The 16,669-nt window shown below is 43.4% G+C and overlaps 1 protein-coding gene across 1 annotated transcript in view; it reads left to right on the top strand.

Moving 5' to 3' along the window:
* TBX15 (T-box transcription factor 15) overlaps positions 1-15,996 on the top strand; it is a 101,851-nt gene extending 85,855 nt beyond the window's left edge. Inside the window, exons 7-8 of the mRNA XM_083851057.1 lie at positions 1,803-1,900; positions 13,787-15,996. Of these exons, the coding sequence (XP_083707183.1) occupies positions 1,803-1,900; positions 13,787-14,571 (883 nt within the window). The 3' untranslated portion in view covers positions 14,572-15,996. The remainder of the gene's footprint in view (positions 1-1,802; positions 1,901-13,786) is intronic.
* Positions 15,997-16,669: the final 673 nt, after the last annotated feature.

Genomic DNA, 16,669 nt, shown 5'->3' with positions numbered 1-16,669 from the left:
TAGATGAGAGCAGAGCTAGAAGTCAGCTACTGGTGCAGTGATAGGTTATGTGCACAGGGATCCATGGTTGAACCAGACTGTGCAAACTGGCTTTGGTGAGCTGGCCTCTCTGCTCCCCTGCACCACCCCTGTGGCAGATGCAGAACAGCTGGATTTGCAGGGTTGGAGCTTTCAGCTTTCATTTCAGGACAGATTACTCCTTTTTAACCATCAAGGCAGATTCTTTCAGCAGTCGATCTTGCTACATTGACTTGCTCAGGGCATTTTATGCTCAAGGGTTATATGGTACCAGAAAATCCTCCCTCGGCATTTGGGCTGGGGTTTGTTTCAAAAGGATGCAGATCGGTACCCGTCTCTTCCTGGCTGTGCATGTCAAGAAGCAGCTGGAGCCTGCACATGTGCAGCTTCCTTACTTGGGGAGCAGAGGAAATCCTGGGGGTGGTACTGGTAGTCTGAGAGCTGCTTCTGCACACAGAGCCCAGCTTAGCATACAGGCTCACGCTCTGCACTGCCTTGTTGTCTCCAAGCTCCATGAGCTGGCAGAGGCCACTGTATTAACCAAATAGTTTTGTTGTAATGTGCTCAGTGCTAGTGTGAGACTGCTATGCAGAGATGTCTTCTGTTTCTACTTCTAACAGCTTAGCAGCTAATAAACACCATGCAACAACCTCACTTCTAAACCTCCTCTTAAAATACAGAGTTTGGTTTGCCAACTCCAATGTATTTAAAGCATCTGAGCTTCCGGGGAGACTTTGGAAAGTTAACTGAGTGAGTAGAGGCACGTGCAGAAAGACATTTTCAGAAGCAAAAGACAGCTCCAGTATCAGCTCAACATCTGATGGGCGGCTCTGCGGATGTTAGAGACTTTTGCATTGAAAGAGGATATGTTCTCGCATTTGACAAAGCATCTCTAGTTGTGCTAAGCCCATGCAAGGGCTATAACCTCCTATGGGAAAAGATGCAGGGAAAGGCAAGGAATGGGAAACAGAGCAAAATTCAGTGTCTGCAAAGAAGAACCTTTCCTGGGAAGAAGAGACAGTGTGTTGTCTCATAAAGAACATGGGGATCTTCTGGTAACGCAGCTATGTCCTCAGTGAGCCTGTGGAGTTAGACACTTCCAGCAGAGCTAACGTTCTGCAGTGAAAACAAAACCAAACCCAAGACCCTGGACCTTTAAGAGGAAAACTTGTTCTCACTTGATTTTTGGCTTTTTCTCTTTGGTACCTTATCTACAGTGAGTTAGAGACCCAAAGCAGAGATGTCACCACCTTTTTTACAAAAAGCCTCTTACTTCATTTCCAGTCAAAATCCCAAACCAACAAGACTCCCTTTTGGACGACTTCCAATAGCACTTCAGAACAGTGTCCCGAAGTGGGAAGTGACAGGGAAAGGCTATTCACAAAAACACTCTGATTCTGTAGGCTGAATCCCTGATCTCCCACATTTGCATGTACAACAGCTTCCGTCCATAAAGTGTGGAAGCCAGTTCTGCGAAAAAGCGTGCCTTGTGGAGCTGGCTGTCACCTGCAAAGCAGAATGAAAATTTAGGATCCTTTTAAAAAGAAAAAGGCACTGAAAGACTGTTAGGAGCTTTTGAAATCTTAGACTGGGGAAATGTTGTTTTACTCTAGCAGCCAGCACCCGTGTGGGAAGGCTTGCTTGTGAAATTCACAGATGCCACTGTGGCCTTTTGGTGGCCACTGGCAGCCTGTCAAGCAAGATGAGAGCCCTCCTTCCCCGGTGCCAATATCCTTGCCAGCTGATTGATGTTCTTCTCTCCTTACTTTATTTCCATTCCACAGGACAGGGCTGGAGGCCATCATGGAGACCTATGCCTTCTGGAGGCCCCCTGTGCGCACCCTCACCTTTGAAGATTTCACTACTATGCAGAAGCAGCAAGGTGAGCATACAAAGGGCATGCAAAGAACTGCACAAAGAGCTGCAAAAAGAGCAGGGGAAGAGGGTGCAAGAGCAGTGAGCTCTCTTTGTGCTGGGGTGAGGGGTCACACACCTCGTTGAGCTCTTAATGGCCGTGAAAGGACACAGAGCACAGAGGATGGATGTCAGCTAGGAAACGCGGGACAAGCTGTACATTGTAAGGTGTGATGCAGCTGCATCACCTCCCTGGTGTCCTCAGAGCTCAAACATGGAGCAGGAAGGAGCACAGTGTTGGGTGAACCAGTCCACATGCATGGCATGAGTTGAGATAAGCACAAAGAGAGCAGAGAGAGACAGAGGCAATGTTCCAGCATGTCAGGCATGTTGTTCACCGTTTACAATTAGAGTTTGCCATTTGAGTGGGAACCCAAGGGGAAGGAATGTATGTCCTCTGGAAGCTTCAGGAGACCAGAAATGTGCCCTGTACGCATCCCGCCAAGATCACACTGCCTTGCTTTCAAAACCTGGGGGCCTTGCTGGAAAGACTGTCAGTATGAGGCTGGGAAGAATTATTGGGTAGGCCAAGTATTTTCCAGTTGTTCGTACTGTGTCTTTTCATAGCTTCTGCCCTTTGTATCTCTCATTTCTTAAACAGGGCTTTCATCTCTAGTTTCAGGCTGCAATACCATTTTTGTTTTGTGCTGATAGGATTTACTCACTGACTTCATTGCAGTTCTTTCTAGTTCAAAACACGGTCATCACTGTGAGCAGAGTATTGGTGCAACATATTTTTTGTTTTGTTTTGTTTTTTCTTTCCCCCAGTATAAATGCAACAAAAGAAACAAACCCGAAGTGTCTTTAGATGTAACACCTGTGAGGTTAAAGAGTCAAAAATAAATGGGTGCCATGTGTAGCAGAGCACATTCTGCAGCCTCTTCAGCATCAGCTGGACATCAAACTAAAGCTTCCCTCCAGACCTTGCATCCACCTGGGGATGACATGGTCTAATCCAGAGAGAGGCTGGGGGCTGCCCACTGGGCAGGCAGGATCAGGAGAAGATCCAGCACAGCATGGGGCAGGAGATATTTTGCAGAATCTCAGGGGAATGTGTGGAGAGGAGCACTTGTGGTGGGGTTTGTGGTCAGAGATGGGTTAAAGACGGGATTCAGAAAGGTTTTCATCACCCACCTAAATAGAAACATAACAGCCTCTCCTTCTGATCACCCTTGCTGAAGCAGCCTCCCTCCTCTGGCGGCTGGCCGGCCTGTCTCACCTCCTATTTGGGCTTGCACAGCTCCCCTCCCCTCCCTTTGGTTATCAGATAACATCCTAGTGGCAAGTCCAGCTCTTGCTTACGTGGTAAGGTAATATTAGGAAAGGAAAATATTTAATGTATTTTTAGCTTGTTTTAATATAGTTTGGCAGCTGAAAAACCAGGAAGCAAGCCAGTACCCTGTGACCAGCCAGAGCAGTGCAGACCACCACCACTGCACTACAGACCACTAGGAATAGGGCAGCCCCTAACTAAGGTTGTGTCCACAGGTCGGTCTCAAAACGTAATAACTTACTACAAAACAGTGCTCTTGAGCTTTGCGTTTAGCCAAGCAAAAGAACCTTAAGATAATGCATTAGAAATGCTCCCTGCATCATAGCGCTCCCCTCTCCAGTGGCTGCCGTGCCATGCTGACCCTTGGTCTCAGCAATCGGTGCAAAGCCAAGGTACAAACACACCCTATTTTAATACCTGGCTGCTGGGACAGCCACCAAAGGCCAGCATAAATACATGAAGCCTAGATGTGTCTGTCCACTGCAACTCAAGAGGAGTGCATGCTTACTGCAGCGAGCCAAGATGAGAGCAGTAAAAATGGCCATGTGCCTAGGAGGAAACATTACCAATGAAGAGAAAGTCATGGCTGTACGGGCTGGAGAGGGGGTGGGGGAGGACATCATAGCACTGAAATAAAATGCTGCCTGTGGTGGATAGAAGAAGAAGTAACAGGCTCCAGTTACATGAAGTCTAGTGGAGTTCTGGAACAGATTCCCTGCAGGGACTCTGGAATTCAGCCCTGATTAAGGGGGATGGAGAGTCCCCCTTACTGTGGTAGGACAAATAATGTTTTCTGGGGCAGAAGCTTGGGACTTCAGAAGTATAGATATGGTGACTTTGCTGCTTTCCAGATGGATTTTTACATGCTGAGGATTGCTATGGATTCTTATCTTTTCCCCTTCCATATTTTTTTTCATGAAATAAAAAGTATTATCTGCCTTTCCTAAAACAGTTTTGTCAAATAAATATAATTTATTTGATTATCTGACTTGCCTGTTAGAAATAAACGGTGTGAAGAATTTTTAGAGAACATTTAACTTAATGCCACGTGTGCCAGCTTGAAAAAGTTATCATTAGTGTATTTGAAGAAATGAGTGGCAGGCTGATCTCAAAGCTGATGAATAAATGTGAAAGCTGATGATAAACATGAAAACACCATCCAGTGAGGGCAGTCCCAGTGTTTCTCTGCAAAGACTGTTTCCTGGACTAACTGGTCCAGAGCCAAATAAAACTGCATTTGCTAAAAAGTGCAAATCTCATAAAGACTGCAAAGTCATCAGTAATGATGAGGACAGGGGTATGAAGAGCAATAGGGATAGCTTGGTAACCTGCACATATTCAAACAAAGCATGGCTTTAAGTTCAGCCAGATACAATATCAAGTGTCTAGGAACAAAACGTAGGGTGTACATATCTACTGAGTGTGCTGGAAAGCATTGGCACTGACAAGAATTTGGAGGTCATGGTGGATAAGACACTGCACAGGCAAAGGTACAATGTATGTAACACTGTGATGAAAAGGGACATGCAATCTTTGGTGTAGAAGGAAAAAAAAAAAAAAGTGGGAAGCAGCTGGGAGACAATTTCCTGGCTGGGAACTAATGTTATACTATGGTCTTCTACCATTTGAATTTTTAAAGGATGGAAAGAAATTAATTCAGTGGAAAGAAAGGTAGAATAATGTGTTGGCTAGAGAATATGCCTGAGAATGAAAGCTCACTTTGCACAGTTAATCAAAAAGATCAGAGCTAAACCCTCGTGGCCTATATTATCTTGCTGAGTAAAGAATATGTGTTAGCTGCGTGTCACTCATCCTTGATAGATTCCTGTAATTGAGGTTTCCATGTTTTTATAGCACAACTTTGGGAAACACTTCATTCAGGTGACTCTGATTTTTCTACTGTAATTGAATATTCATCCCTTTTTATGGGATGTAATGAGATAAGCAGAATACAAGTTCTTTCCCATCCACCTTCTTAATATAATTGTTTTATAGGTTTTTATGTCCCTCTTCCGTGCTTCTCACAGTGAATAGAGCCAGTCATTTCATTTCTCTTCTATTGGGAGGTTTTCCAGGTCCTTAATCGTTTCTTTAAAAACAAGTCTGCACAGAATATTCCAGATGCAGCCACATGATACAATTATCTAAAGGTATTATAATTTTTTCCACATTATCCTTTCTCTTGTTAAACATGCATCCTAGTGTTTTGCTCATTCATTTGGCCTGAGCTATATGTTGAGCAAGGGCCACAGCGACACAGAGAATTGATACTCAGAGCACTGTATGCAGCTGTTTCGTACAAGGATTAAATAACTTTCTAATTTACACAATGATAGGTTTCAGCTGCCGCACAAGCTGGAGAGCCTGATACCACAACCAGTAACACAGATGTCTGGTGTGGCTGGCACTAGTGGTCCACAAACTTTATTTCCATTTCTCACTGGTGTAGCCAAGAGCATCAGCAAGCCTCTGCAGGTCTGTGGTCGTTGCAGTCACTGTGTTACCCTACCAATGAGGAGAAAATATCATTTCTGTCAGTGAACCCTCCTGAGCACCAAACCTCTCTTTTGGAGCATGCAATGCAGAAGTCATCACAGGTTTACTAGAACAAGTACCATGTTTGACACAGTCAGAGCAGAGCTGCAGCCAGTCTATATAAAAGTCCCCCCAAACAAAACCTTACAGATGATCAGAAAACAGCAGTTTAGGAGAGGCTGACCTTCTGGAGAATGATGTCACCCGCTCTGCAGTCTACTACTTATTACTAGGGAAAAAGGGGGCTTGGGATTATTGAATACACATGGCAATGAGATGTGGGGAAAGCCAAGAATCTATTAAAGTCTTTAATTGGAATATATTTTCAAAATTTAGATTGAACCTCATCCAGATTCTCATTATTAAAAATATGTGGCTCAGTTTCTTGATTTTAACAGGGAACATTAAAAAAAAAAAAGACAGAGAGAGAGTGGGAAAAAAGAAAATAGGAGTTCCAGTAACTCTGGGTTGTGTCACTTTCCAAGAGTAAAAAGAGACATTGCTGGCTCCTATACGATATACAGTTTCCCACATGATGTTGAGATGAGCAGATCACTATCAGTGACTATAAGTTTTGCCAGGACATAGAGACCAGATAGACACTGTGACAATATTAGAATAGTGATCAGTATCCAATCCTTCCTATGAAAGCTGATGACTTCGGCAAAAAGTAAAATTAAAAGTACTGATGAGAAGAATTGCATCCTAAGTAGGACTTCAGGACAAGTATGAGAGTCACATGATGTGGTATATCCGCAGGTTTACAGAACATAAAATTAACTTATCCATTAAACCACTGTTTTGATACATGTACACCAAATCCACGAGAGTCAAACATCTTAGCTCCAACTACTGAACTCTCAAAGCAGCTTTTCTTTCAAGTGGGGTTTCCTCACTTGCCTTTGCTGATGCCCCTCTACTGCTTGCTTTCAGTACATTCAATCTGTTCTCCATCAAGTTGAGCATCTACATTGATCTTATCTTGGAGATCTCAGGTAGGTAGGCCACCCATTAGGCAGTCTGTAAAATCATTAATGGTTGTTGAGCTTAGCATCTAAAGCTTGAAATATGTCTAATAGGGCAGGGCAGAGGCAAAGAGGGGTGTGCTCCTCTTTCATAGGAGAGCTCTTGATGTCTCTGGTAGGATACAGCAGCACATGTGTACAAACTGGCATTTGAGGACAGCTCCTACGGTCTTCCTCTGAGAGAACATTGTAATGCTGCAGTCTCATGCCAACAAGGATATGCACAAAAGGCTCCCTCTCCTCCATGTGGAAGAGGTTCAATTCACCTATTTGCTTCTGGAAAAGAACAGTATTTTCTTGTAGTAGTGGTCAGTTCAGACAGATCTTAAGGCTGCATGATGTATTAGCAGATGGGAGACAGATAATCTGAGCTGAGGTGTTGCTGCTTTTCCAGCTTCTCTGTCTATAAACATTACCCTGTTTCTGCAGGCATCACCACTGTCTTGCCAACGTTTGTCTGTACTGCTTGTTACTCATTTCTCCTTTGGTATATTGTTCTTGTTTGGCGTAGTGTTCAGAGAGCTGCCCTAATTGCACCCATCTGCAAACAATACCACGAATGCACAAACGTGTGTTGGTGTAAAGTGGAGGTAAGCCTGAGCCCTCCAGAACTTGACATCAGAGGCACTTCAAGGCAGAAAGTTCTTCTTGGCTTTGTCTGAGACCCCAGATCCCCAAAATAGTGTCTCCCAAGAGAGTGGAACTGCTGATGTCAAAGGAAGCTGAAAAGCCCATGAATACATCTGCTTGGCCACTTGCCTCCTGACTGCAGCCATCAGTTCTTTCAGCAGTGCCACCAAGACAATCTGGATGCTGCTTCCTTTTTGAAATCAATTGTGAATGGTCTAGGCTATTGGCAGGGGTCAGATGTATGGGTTTGGTCTCAATTATCTTCTTGATTCTTTTGACCTTGAAGAGGAGACTGAAAACAGCAGTTGTTGCCAGAGTTATTGGGATGGAGTGCTGGTTTTTGCTGCATACTTCACATGGCTAGTAGATTGCCTCATTTAAACAAAGCAACAGGGAACAAATGGTTCCAGCTCCATCTTGGTAGAAATGCAGACAGTTTTTCTTTAGGGAAAGGGTGTTTCTGGTGCTCCGAGATCTCATTTTTCACAGTGAAAATAAGTTAAAATACCTTCCCAGCTGTGACATGAGTGTCTGTGAGTCAAAGTCTGTGCTACTCCATGATGACCTGAAAGGAGCCTGAAGCAAGCTCTTATTCCAGAGAGGCGTTTACCCTGAAGCCTAATTACTGATGCCTAAATCTCTGTTATTCCATGAATGTCGATCAGATTTCACATGAAACAAAGGAGGACAAAGGTAATTTGAAGGTTTGCACCATTTCCTCAGAGTGGCATGTTATTTTGTTAAAAGTAGAATATGGTATGTGCTTTGAGCTTGACACAGCGCCATGACATTTTTTTCTCTATTCAGAAATTTTGATCCACTATGCTTCCAGGGTTTTATTGTTTTTACCAATTTTTTTATTGTCTAATGTGCTGGAGCTTCCAAGGCCTATGTTGGACCAACGTGGACTCCACCAAGAATGGAGGAAGAGGTTCTCAATTCAGTTTAAGATAACTTTTGTTACCACCAAAGGAATCACCATGATGTCAGTTAATCTCAGCTGCAAATTTGCAGCATATTCTGCAAAGTTCTTTGCTACTGTAGTGATTTTCTGAAAGGTGTGTGTCATAAGGAGTCCTTTTCATCATCCTTTTTAATTCAAAGTCATTTTCTGGGATAGCTTCCATTCTGTGACTCACATATCAATGTCTGCCCAGATGTCAGTTGTACAGGTGAGAAACGGTGCATATTTATCACTGGTGAGCAATTTTCTCTGCTAAACTGGGGGGCTCATCATTCTCCAGTCCTGATTTGTCTGTATCTGAAGAAAAGAAACAGGAAATATTTCGGTAGGAACTGATGTTCAGTTCAGAAAAATGGTGTGTATACTGCTCTAAAGCTGTCTATGCACAAGACAAAGTCACATCCAACAAGTCTTTTGAGACTGTGTGGAGCTGGCCCCACGAACTATATTTATATGAGAAACCATTGTGCTAAAGTTAGCCTGTGGGTACTTGGAAAGGGATGTTTTCGCTCTTGGGAAAACTGTCTTGGTGCTCTGGATATAAATGCGAATTGAAAACAGAAATCCTGAATTGTAACTTTTCATAGTGTTTGTCCACATTAGAAAAAAGTGTTGGTTTTCACTATTAGATCTTGAAAGTACTTTATTTTGGAGAATGTCTGAGTCAAGTCTTATCTCTAACTTGCTGACTGGTCAGTTTGTATTGCAGAAACCATAACAGCTAAAGAGAAGTAAAATATAATTCTCAGTTGTTCTAGATTTACCATTAATTCCAGTGATTCCCATAATTTGAGGCAAATTTATTAAAAAATCCTTCTCTGATTTACTGAACTTAAAGTTTCCTTTCATTCCTGACTTTTGTCCCATATAATACGTATTTTCCCCTTTAATTCTATCACTGTAACCATTCTTTCTGTGAGATATATCTCAAAGAAGTACAAAGCAGTCTTTGTTTCCCCTACCAACACAACAATTTAACATGCTATTGCTTTTGGGTCTCATTTGAGCCTCTTAAAGATTTTACCAGCAGTTTCATAATTTGATAATTGGCCAAAAGCTCTAGAGAGAAAAAAGGCAGCTACACTGTGAACACAGAAATGGCTCTCCTTCCCCTGGAAGAGGGAAGTTTTCAGTCCTTGATACTGGGAAAGAATGAAAGGAGACTGCAGCATGTCATGTACCAGGTGGCCCTGCCATTCCTCAGTGAGAGACCTAGGAGGAGACATCAAAGTTGTTAGTTTTCCAAAGTGGTGACAGGGGAAATCAGAAAGGGTAGTGGTGGCATAAGAAAGACCTTTCAGTCCTCCTGAGGCTTTTAGATTGGAGTTCAGGAAAGACAGGAATGGGAGGAAGACCTCAGAGTGTCAGTTATGCTTGCAAGACAAAAGTTGTCAGGAAACATGGGAGCAGGAGTGACACCTGATTTGGTGGTATTTAGACACCTGGAGATGCAAGTAGGCATCAACCAGGACTGAGGCATGTGCTGCATGAAACAGGACTAAATCCAGGCTAGTATGAGGCCTGGATCTTAAAGGACATGAGATCAGTTGATTTATAGTAGCTCCCTCTGGCCTCGTAATCTATCAGTCTGTCAGATCACCTGGCAATCTGCACAATCTCTCCTTTATAACAATCTCAGATTTCCATCTTTGGACAAATAACTTAATTTTTGTTCTTCCACCAAAGGTACAGGAACTTGGAAGATGGAGAGAAAGATTTGTAAGCTATACTTAGAGTGCACACACACATGAGTACACAGAATGGGAAAGGAATTTTACTTCTTTGTTCAAATTTTTTTTCCTGCATGCATACCACCACATTAATTTACTGCTGTGTCCAGGAGTAGAACATTGTGAAAACCCATGAAGAGTTGAGTTCTCCTATGCTTTACAAAAACACTTTATGTATATGTACATGTCCAGACATTTCAGGAGTAACTTAGGGTACATCTACATGGGCAGGCTCCCCTGTCTGTGCTCCATGCTGGCCAGACACATGCCAGCTCCCAGCCAGCTCCATTTGGAAAGCTGGAGAGCTGTATTAGCATGGCTCTGTGCCCAAGTGAATATAAGCTGCCTCTCAGGAGGGCTTATTAGCTCAAGCAAAGTGCCAGGAGAACTGCAAGCCAAATGAATGACTAGTAGCTACAGCCCCTATCCTGCACCATCAGGTGCTCAGGCACATGCCTATCATGTGGTGAAGATATCAGCCGGTCAAGTGTGTATCAGAGAAGGGGCTGTGGTTTCTCTAGGGCAGCACTGATGGCTCCCAACTGTCTGGCCTTCAGGCTATGCCGTGCTCACATCTGGGGGGAAGAAGATGGTGGAGCTGAGGCTGTGTGCCAAACACTGTCCTGCTGGGCTGAATATAGCTTCCAGGCTTTAAGCTGGCCATGCTGAACCTGCCACCCACATCTGTAGACCTCCTAGGCTAAAGTAGCTCGTACGTGGAAGCATGCTGAGCTGTTTAAGAAACATTTACACTCAAAGAGAGAATCACTTTGTACATGAAAATGTAAAATCCTAAAGACAAAGCATCTTGGGGTTCCCACACTTGTTAGAAAGTTATGGCACAGGCTCTGAGAACCCTCAGCCACACCTGTCCTTACAGAGACAGGGAATACTGAATTATGTCTGTCTGAGCCCAACCATACCAACAGCTGGAGGCAGCTGATACAGTCAGATAATGGCAGTGATCGAGTTGGAGTAGAGGACTGAGAGGCTAACTCAGCTGAGATGAGCAGCAGCCAGGTGTTGCATAGCTCAGTGTGAGTGGTGCTAAAAGGAAAGCTCTTTAACCAATGTTTAGGTTTAAGAGTTGTTCATAGAAGGCAGGCTAAACTGACTGGGTTCGCTTGTTCTTCTAACCGTCTGGGCATGTGTGCAGTTACCTGCAATCAGCTGAAGGGCAGTAATTTCTCAAACTACTCTAAAGCTCTTCTGTGCAGTTGTCTGATGAGATTCTGCTGTTGTACAGGGCATGGCCTTGAAGTAGCTTCAGCTTGTGCTTGCTCACCTCCTGTGCACTAAGTAAGGACTTCATGGAATGAGAGTCCCTGAAGGGAGGAAGCTCTGCAGATGATGATAGCAACTGATGTCTGGAAATATTAGCAAGGAAAGTACACTGTGGTGGAGTCCAAAGTGTGGTTTATGTGCACCTTTCAGACAAAGGAGTTTGGGATAAGTTGTGGGTTAATTGACTAGTGTGGTGTCATTCATATGAGAAATCCCAGATAATTTTCCATGAGCAATTTCTTCAGACTCCCTTGGCATTGATGCTCTCCTTTTTACCTCCCTCTTGCCAGAACTAAAATAGACTTCATAATGAAACTGCTTGTGTAGGGGCACACATTCCCTTCTGCCGACCCTGTTGCAGTGTTGAACATCCATAACAGAGAGACAGGGAAAAAGGCTGAAGGAGGTACTCTCTTAACCTACCACAAAAAAAAATTAATCAGAGATCGTCTGTCAGAGACTTTAAATTAACCAGGGAATTGTACCTTTTATAATCAATACACAATTAGAAACACACAAAACATCTTTGAACTCTGGAGCTATAATGCAGTAGCAGGTTCGAGCATTTCAGCATTGTCAAGAAGAGAATATAAAGAATTCATGATGATATTTGAAATTTGAAAATTTCTTTTTAGTTCTACCAGAGATTTGACACAATGTTTCTCTTTTAGGCTTCTGACAAAGAAGACAAAAGAGTCAGTGGCATAGCAATAAGTATTCATCCCTATGGCTGGTAATGGGAATGATTACTTTTGACTCAGAAGCACAGAAACTTGCATTTTCTTGGTGCTACCTGTGTCACTGCAGCCAGTCCAGGCTGTGCTTACCCAAGGCTGCCTTTCTTCTTCTTTACGGCTTTCGTTTCAAAAAAAAAAAAAAATATTAATTTCTGAAAGCTACATTTTCACCCTAATGACCCATTAAGTTTTATCCTAGAAGTGTTAGAAAGAATCAGATATAATTCTCACCACCATATAGTGACACAGAACCTGTCCTTCTAGTGCATCTCATCCCAACCATCACCCCGTCTCCTTTCATCACACACCATTGTTCTCAGTTCCTCCCCCTTTTTGCATCAGACCTAGACTAGTCTCAAAATCCTGCTTTGTTTCCACAAGGCAACCCACGATAAAGTTGCCCCTTACTATGGACCATCAATGTGCAACCTCTGCCTTGGTTAAATTTCAGTCACCCACTCTTTTCTAATCCCTTAGTCTCTCACCTGTCATCTTCTAGCCTTTCCAAAATGCTGCCTTACCCAAAATGCTGTCTTACCAGTTGTTTTCCTAGTTACCCTGATACTACTGATCCACCAGTCAACTCACTTCACCAGCACCTCTTTGCTCCTTTTACAAGAACCTTCAGTGTTAGTTGCTGTAATGCAGAAATGGAAACTCATACAAAGAGAATTATTCAACTGAAAAAAAAAATTAAAAGAAAAAGAAAAAAAGAAAAAAAGTTTCATACCAGAAATCATTCCCTTAAGCAGAGAACTGATTTTCCTGGTTGGCCAAAGAAACTTTCTCTAACTCATAATCTTGGCTGTAATAATCTCTTCTCAAATTCAGAATTGTGACATCAGCTTCTTCATATCACATACCTTCCATTTTTTACTGGTGGTATTACATACTCTTGCTTTCCCCAACTAAGAACACGTGAACATCCCTGCTGTGCAAAATAATTAACTCTACCATTATAACTCTACCAATAATAATGTATTTTATATATATACATAGAAACCACAGACAAGCATATATATCAATTTTTTGTTAACATCAGTGATACATCATATGGAATCCATTTAAAAGTTAAAACAAGAGTAAAAATCCTGACACATCCCCTTCATTGGCTCCATGGAACAGGCTATAGCTCGAAACCGTGTCCATTCATTTTAGTGTTACTTCTGGCTTAAATCAGTACCGCTGCACCATGAGCCATCCAAGAAAGCTATTGAACAGTGTAGAAGTCCAACATGTTTTCAGTCACTTCCTGCCACAAGCCCCCAGAGCAGATGATAAAGCATGTTTGTAGAGGGGCCATACAGTCTGCTGACTGGTGGTCTTCCTGGAGACCAGGAGAGGAGACGAGGCAGATCTCTTGACTGATGGAGCTGTACTTCCTTGCGGATTTCCCCCCTGCTTGTAATGCTCTGTGGCTTGCTTGCTTCCTTCTCCTATTTTACAAGGAAAGAAAACCCCATTGAAAAGCAAAATCATAACAAAAAAAGCAGCAGGAAAGACCAAGGGATGCTATTAATAAAATGAAGGCCCTTGCCAAGACAGCCTGAGTTTTCCAGCGGCCATTTTACCACCCTTGTTTCTTTATTAAACTAAGCTGTTTCTTAATGAGACTGTCTTGTTTTGCACATGTGATCCCAGGCTCTGAACATACTCCCATGTGTTTTGTTTTGCAGGAGGCAGCACAGGCACCTCCCCAACAACCTCCAGCACAGGGACTCCGTCACCCTCTGCTTCCTCTCACCTTCTCTCTCCATCCTGCTCCCCTCCAGCCTTTCATCTGGCCCCAAACACTTTCAACGTTGGCTGCCGGGAGAGTCAGCTCTGCAACCTCAACCTGTCCGACTACCCCCCGTGTGCCCGAAGCAACATGGCTGCCCTGCAAAGCTACCCGGGCCTCGGTGAGAGCAGCTACAACCGGCTGCAGAGCGGCACTGCTTCTGCCTCACAGCCCTCCGAAACCTTCATGCCTCAGAGGACTCCATCTTTGATCTCAGGAATGCCTACTCCTTCTTCCTTGCCCAGCAACAGCAAGATGGAGGCCTACGGCAGCCAGCTGGGGTCCTTCCCCAGCTCCCAGTTTCAGTATGTCATGCAAGCAGGCAACCCTGCATCCACCTCCTCCTCCTCACACATGTTTGGTGGCAGCCACATGCAGCAGAGCTCCTACAATGCCTTCTCCCTGCACAATCCCTACAACCTCTATGGATACAATTTCCCAGCTTCCCCAAGGCTGGCGGCAAGTCCAGAGAAACTCACCACTTCCCAAAGCACTTTACTCTGCTCTTCCCCATCTGGGGGGGCCTTCGGAGAGAGGCAATACCTTTCAACAGGGATGGAGCATGGGATGCACATGATCAGCCCCCCCTCTGGCAATCAACAGACAGCCAATGCCTGTGACAACAGACAGTACGGTGCTGTTCAGGGCTCCTCCTCACAGATGTCTGTGCACATGGTCTAACAAGCTGTGCCTCTCCATGGCATCGAAGGTAGTTGGACCTTCATTGCTTCCATGGGCATACCCACCCCAGTACCTTTTTGCCTTCAAGCTTATAGAGGAACTAATGTAATGATAAATAAGAACACAACCATCTAGATATGCACCACCAAGCCTTGTGGAAAGCTTCCACTGACAGCCATTGCAGCTTGTTGTAACCCAGGGCCAATGGAGCTGCCATGGAGCATCTGCTCTTTCTGGACATTGCAGAGAGAAGGGCATGACTTCGTGAGAAGCTGGAGTGAAGCAGCCAAATATACAGTTTATGCATTAACTCTAGTGTGAGCTCTTGGTGTGGAGGGAGCTGTGTCCTCGTGTTGCCTTCTCTGGGTGTTGAACAAAGGCAGTCTCCCAAGATTTTGTCCTCTCGAAGCAGCAGTGCTCATGAGGGGCCAAAGCTTTAAAGGCCTTTCCCTTCCCGAACTGTTCCGCACTGCTGGAGCCACTCAGCCTGTTTCTGAAGCCATCAGTAGCCCGTGACCCCTTCTCCTACTGTAGCACAGGATTGGCACTGCTGAACTGGAGCTTCTCCTCCCAAAAAGGTTTCTGTATTTTCATGACAGCTCTGCCTGACAGCTGGTTTCTTTGTGAGGGTCAAGTCTACCAGCACTCAGCCTGCAGAGAGAGATGGGAGAGAGAGGAGAGAGAAAAGTTTTAACTTCTAAGTGAACCTCAGACATAAGCAGAGTTGGAAGCTTCACACAAGCATCTTTGGAAAGATGCACAGGGGGAGAGAGAGCTCAGCTCTTGTTGACATTACCCAAAGGGATGCATCCAAACCAAAAGAATGACAGCATCTGTTGGGAACATGTGTCCTCTAGCACTCAATTCAATGGGAGGAAATTCTCCAGACTGAGCTCACAGGGAAGAGCAATGAGAAGTGAGAGCTCTGCTCTACAGCAGTACAGCTGGCCTCCCTTACCTTGCATGCAAGAGTTGCCATAGAAAACCATTAGCATTTCAGTAACAATGAGGTTGAGTATTCTCCAACCTCCTGCCTGCCATGTGACCTCTGTTTAAGCAAATAGAAAATAGATCATTACCTTTCGACAACTTTCGTTTCTGTTTTTTTCCTTTTTTTTTTCTTCTTCTTCAAATCCTTAAAAAATAAGAAAACAATTGTAGCTTGGTGCAAGCTATGCATTTAAGTTGTGTGAAAATGCAAATACCAAGTAACAGAATACAGATATTATTGAGATTTGTTGTGAGGTGTTGTAGATAAATGTATTTATATGCCTAGTGGGGGAGTCAATATTATGAATATAAAAGAGGGCAATAAAAATGGTATGTAAAATATGTATGAAGAAAAAGGTGTATAAAGATTTGCCCTATGCACGGAACTCTGTTTCTAAGTGCCAAGCACAGAATGCGCTAAATAAATCTTTGCAATTATTCCATTTGTGTTTTTTTTCTTTTTTTTTTCTTTTTTTATATTTTTCTTTTTTCTTTTTTTTCTTTCCTATCTGTGAGGCTTCCTTGGTGGTCTTCTAAAGACAGACATTTTCGAAGTACTGCCATGCGTGTTTACATCATAGAGGAAATGGTACAAAATTATGAAGTCCAGGTACAACACTTAAAGGGAGCACAAGCATGTACATGGATGTGTGTTTGGGAAGTTGTAAGCCGACCATTCAGGAGGAGTGTGAGCAGTCAGAAATACTGCTCGGCAGCTACCAGCCCAGAAATCTGTTTACTGGGAAGATTTCACTAAAGCCATGATACTTTACACAACTGAAACCCCCGATACAGTTCACAATCAGACTTCTCTTAAAAACAACACTTTTCAGTGATCTGATCAGCTTCAGAAATGAGCAAACATTCCCAGGGAGCTCTATTACAGTAAAAATTCTGTCTTCTCAATTTTTTTTTTTTTTTAAATCGAGTGCTTGGGATATGTAAGGTGCCTGCCTTCACAGGAGTGTGTCTTAAGGACAGCTAGAGTTGTTATCTTGATTGTTAAACTCTAATAAAAAGCTCTTCAGAGCTATTTTTTACAGTTAATATATAAAAATAATAGTTACAAGTAATCATATAATTTTTATTTCATTTAAGATGTCATTTT

Source organism: Anser anser (assembly GCF_964211835.1).
Source record: "Anser anser genome assembly, chromosome: 1".
NCBI classification, from domain to species: Eukaryota; Metazoa; Chordata; class Aves; order Anseriformes; family Anatidae; genus Anser; species Anser anser.
This window is presented reverse-complemented; position numbering and strand designations above follow the sequence as displayed.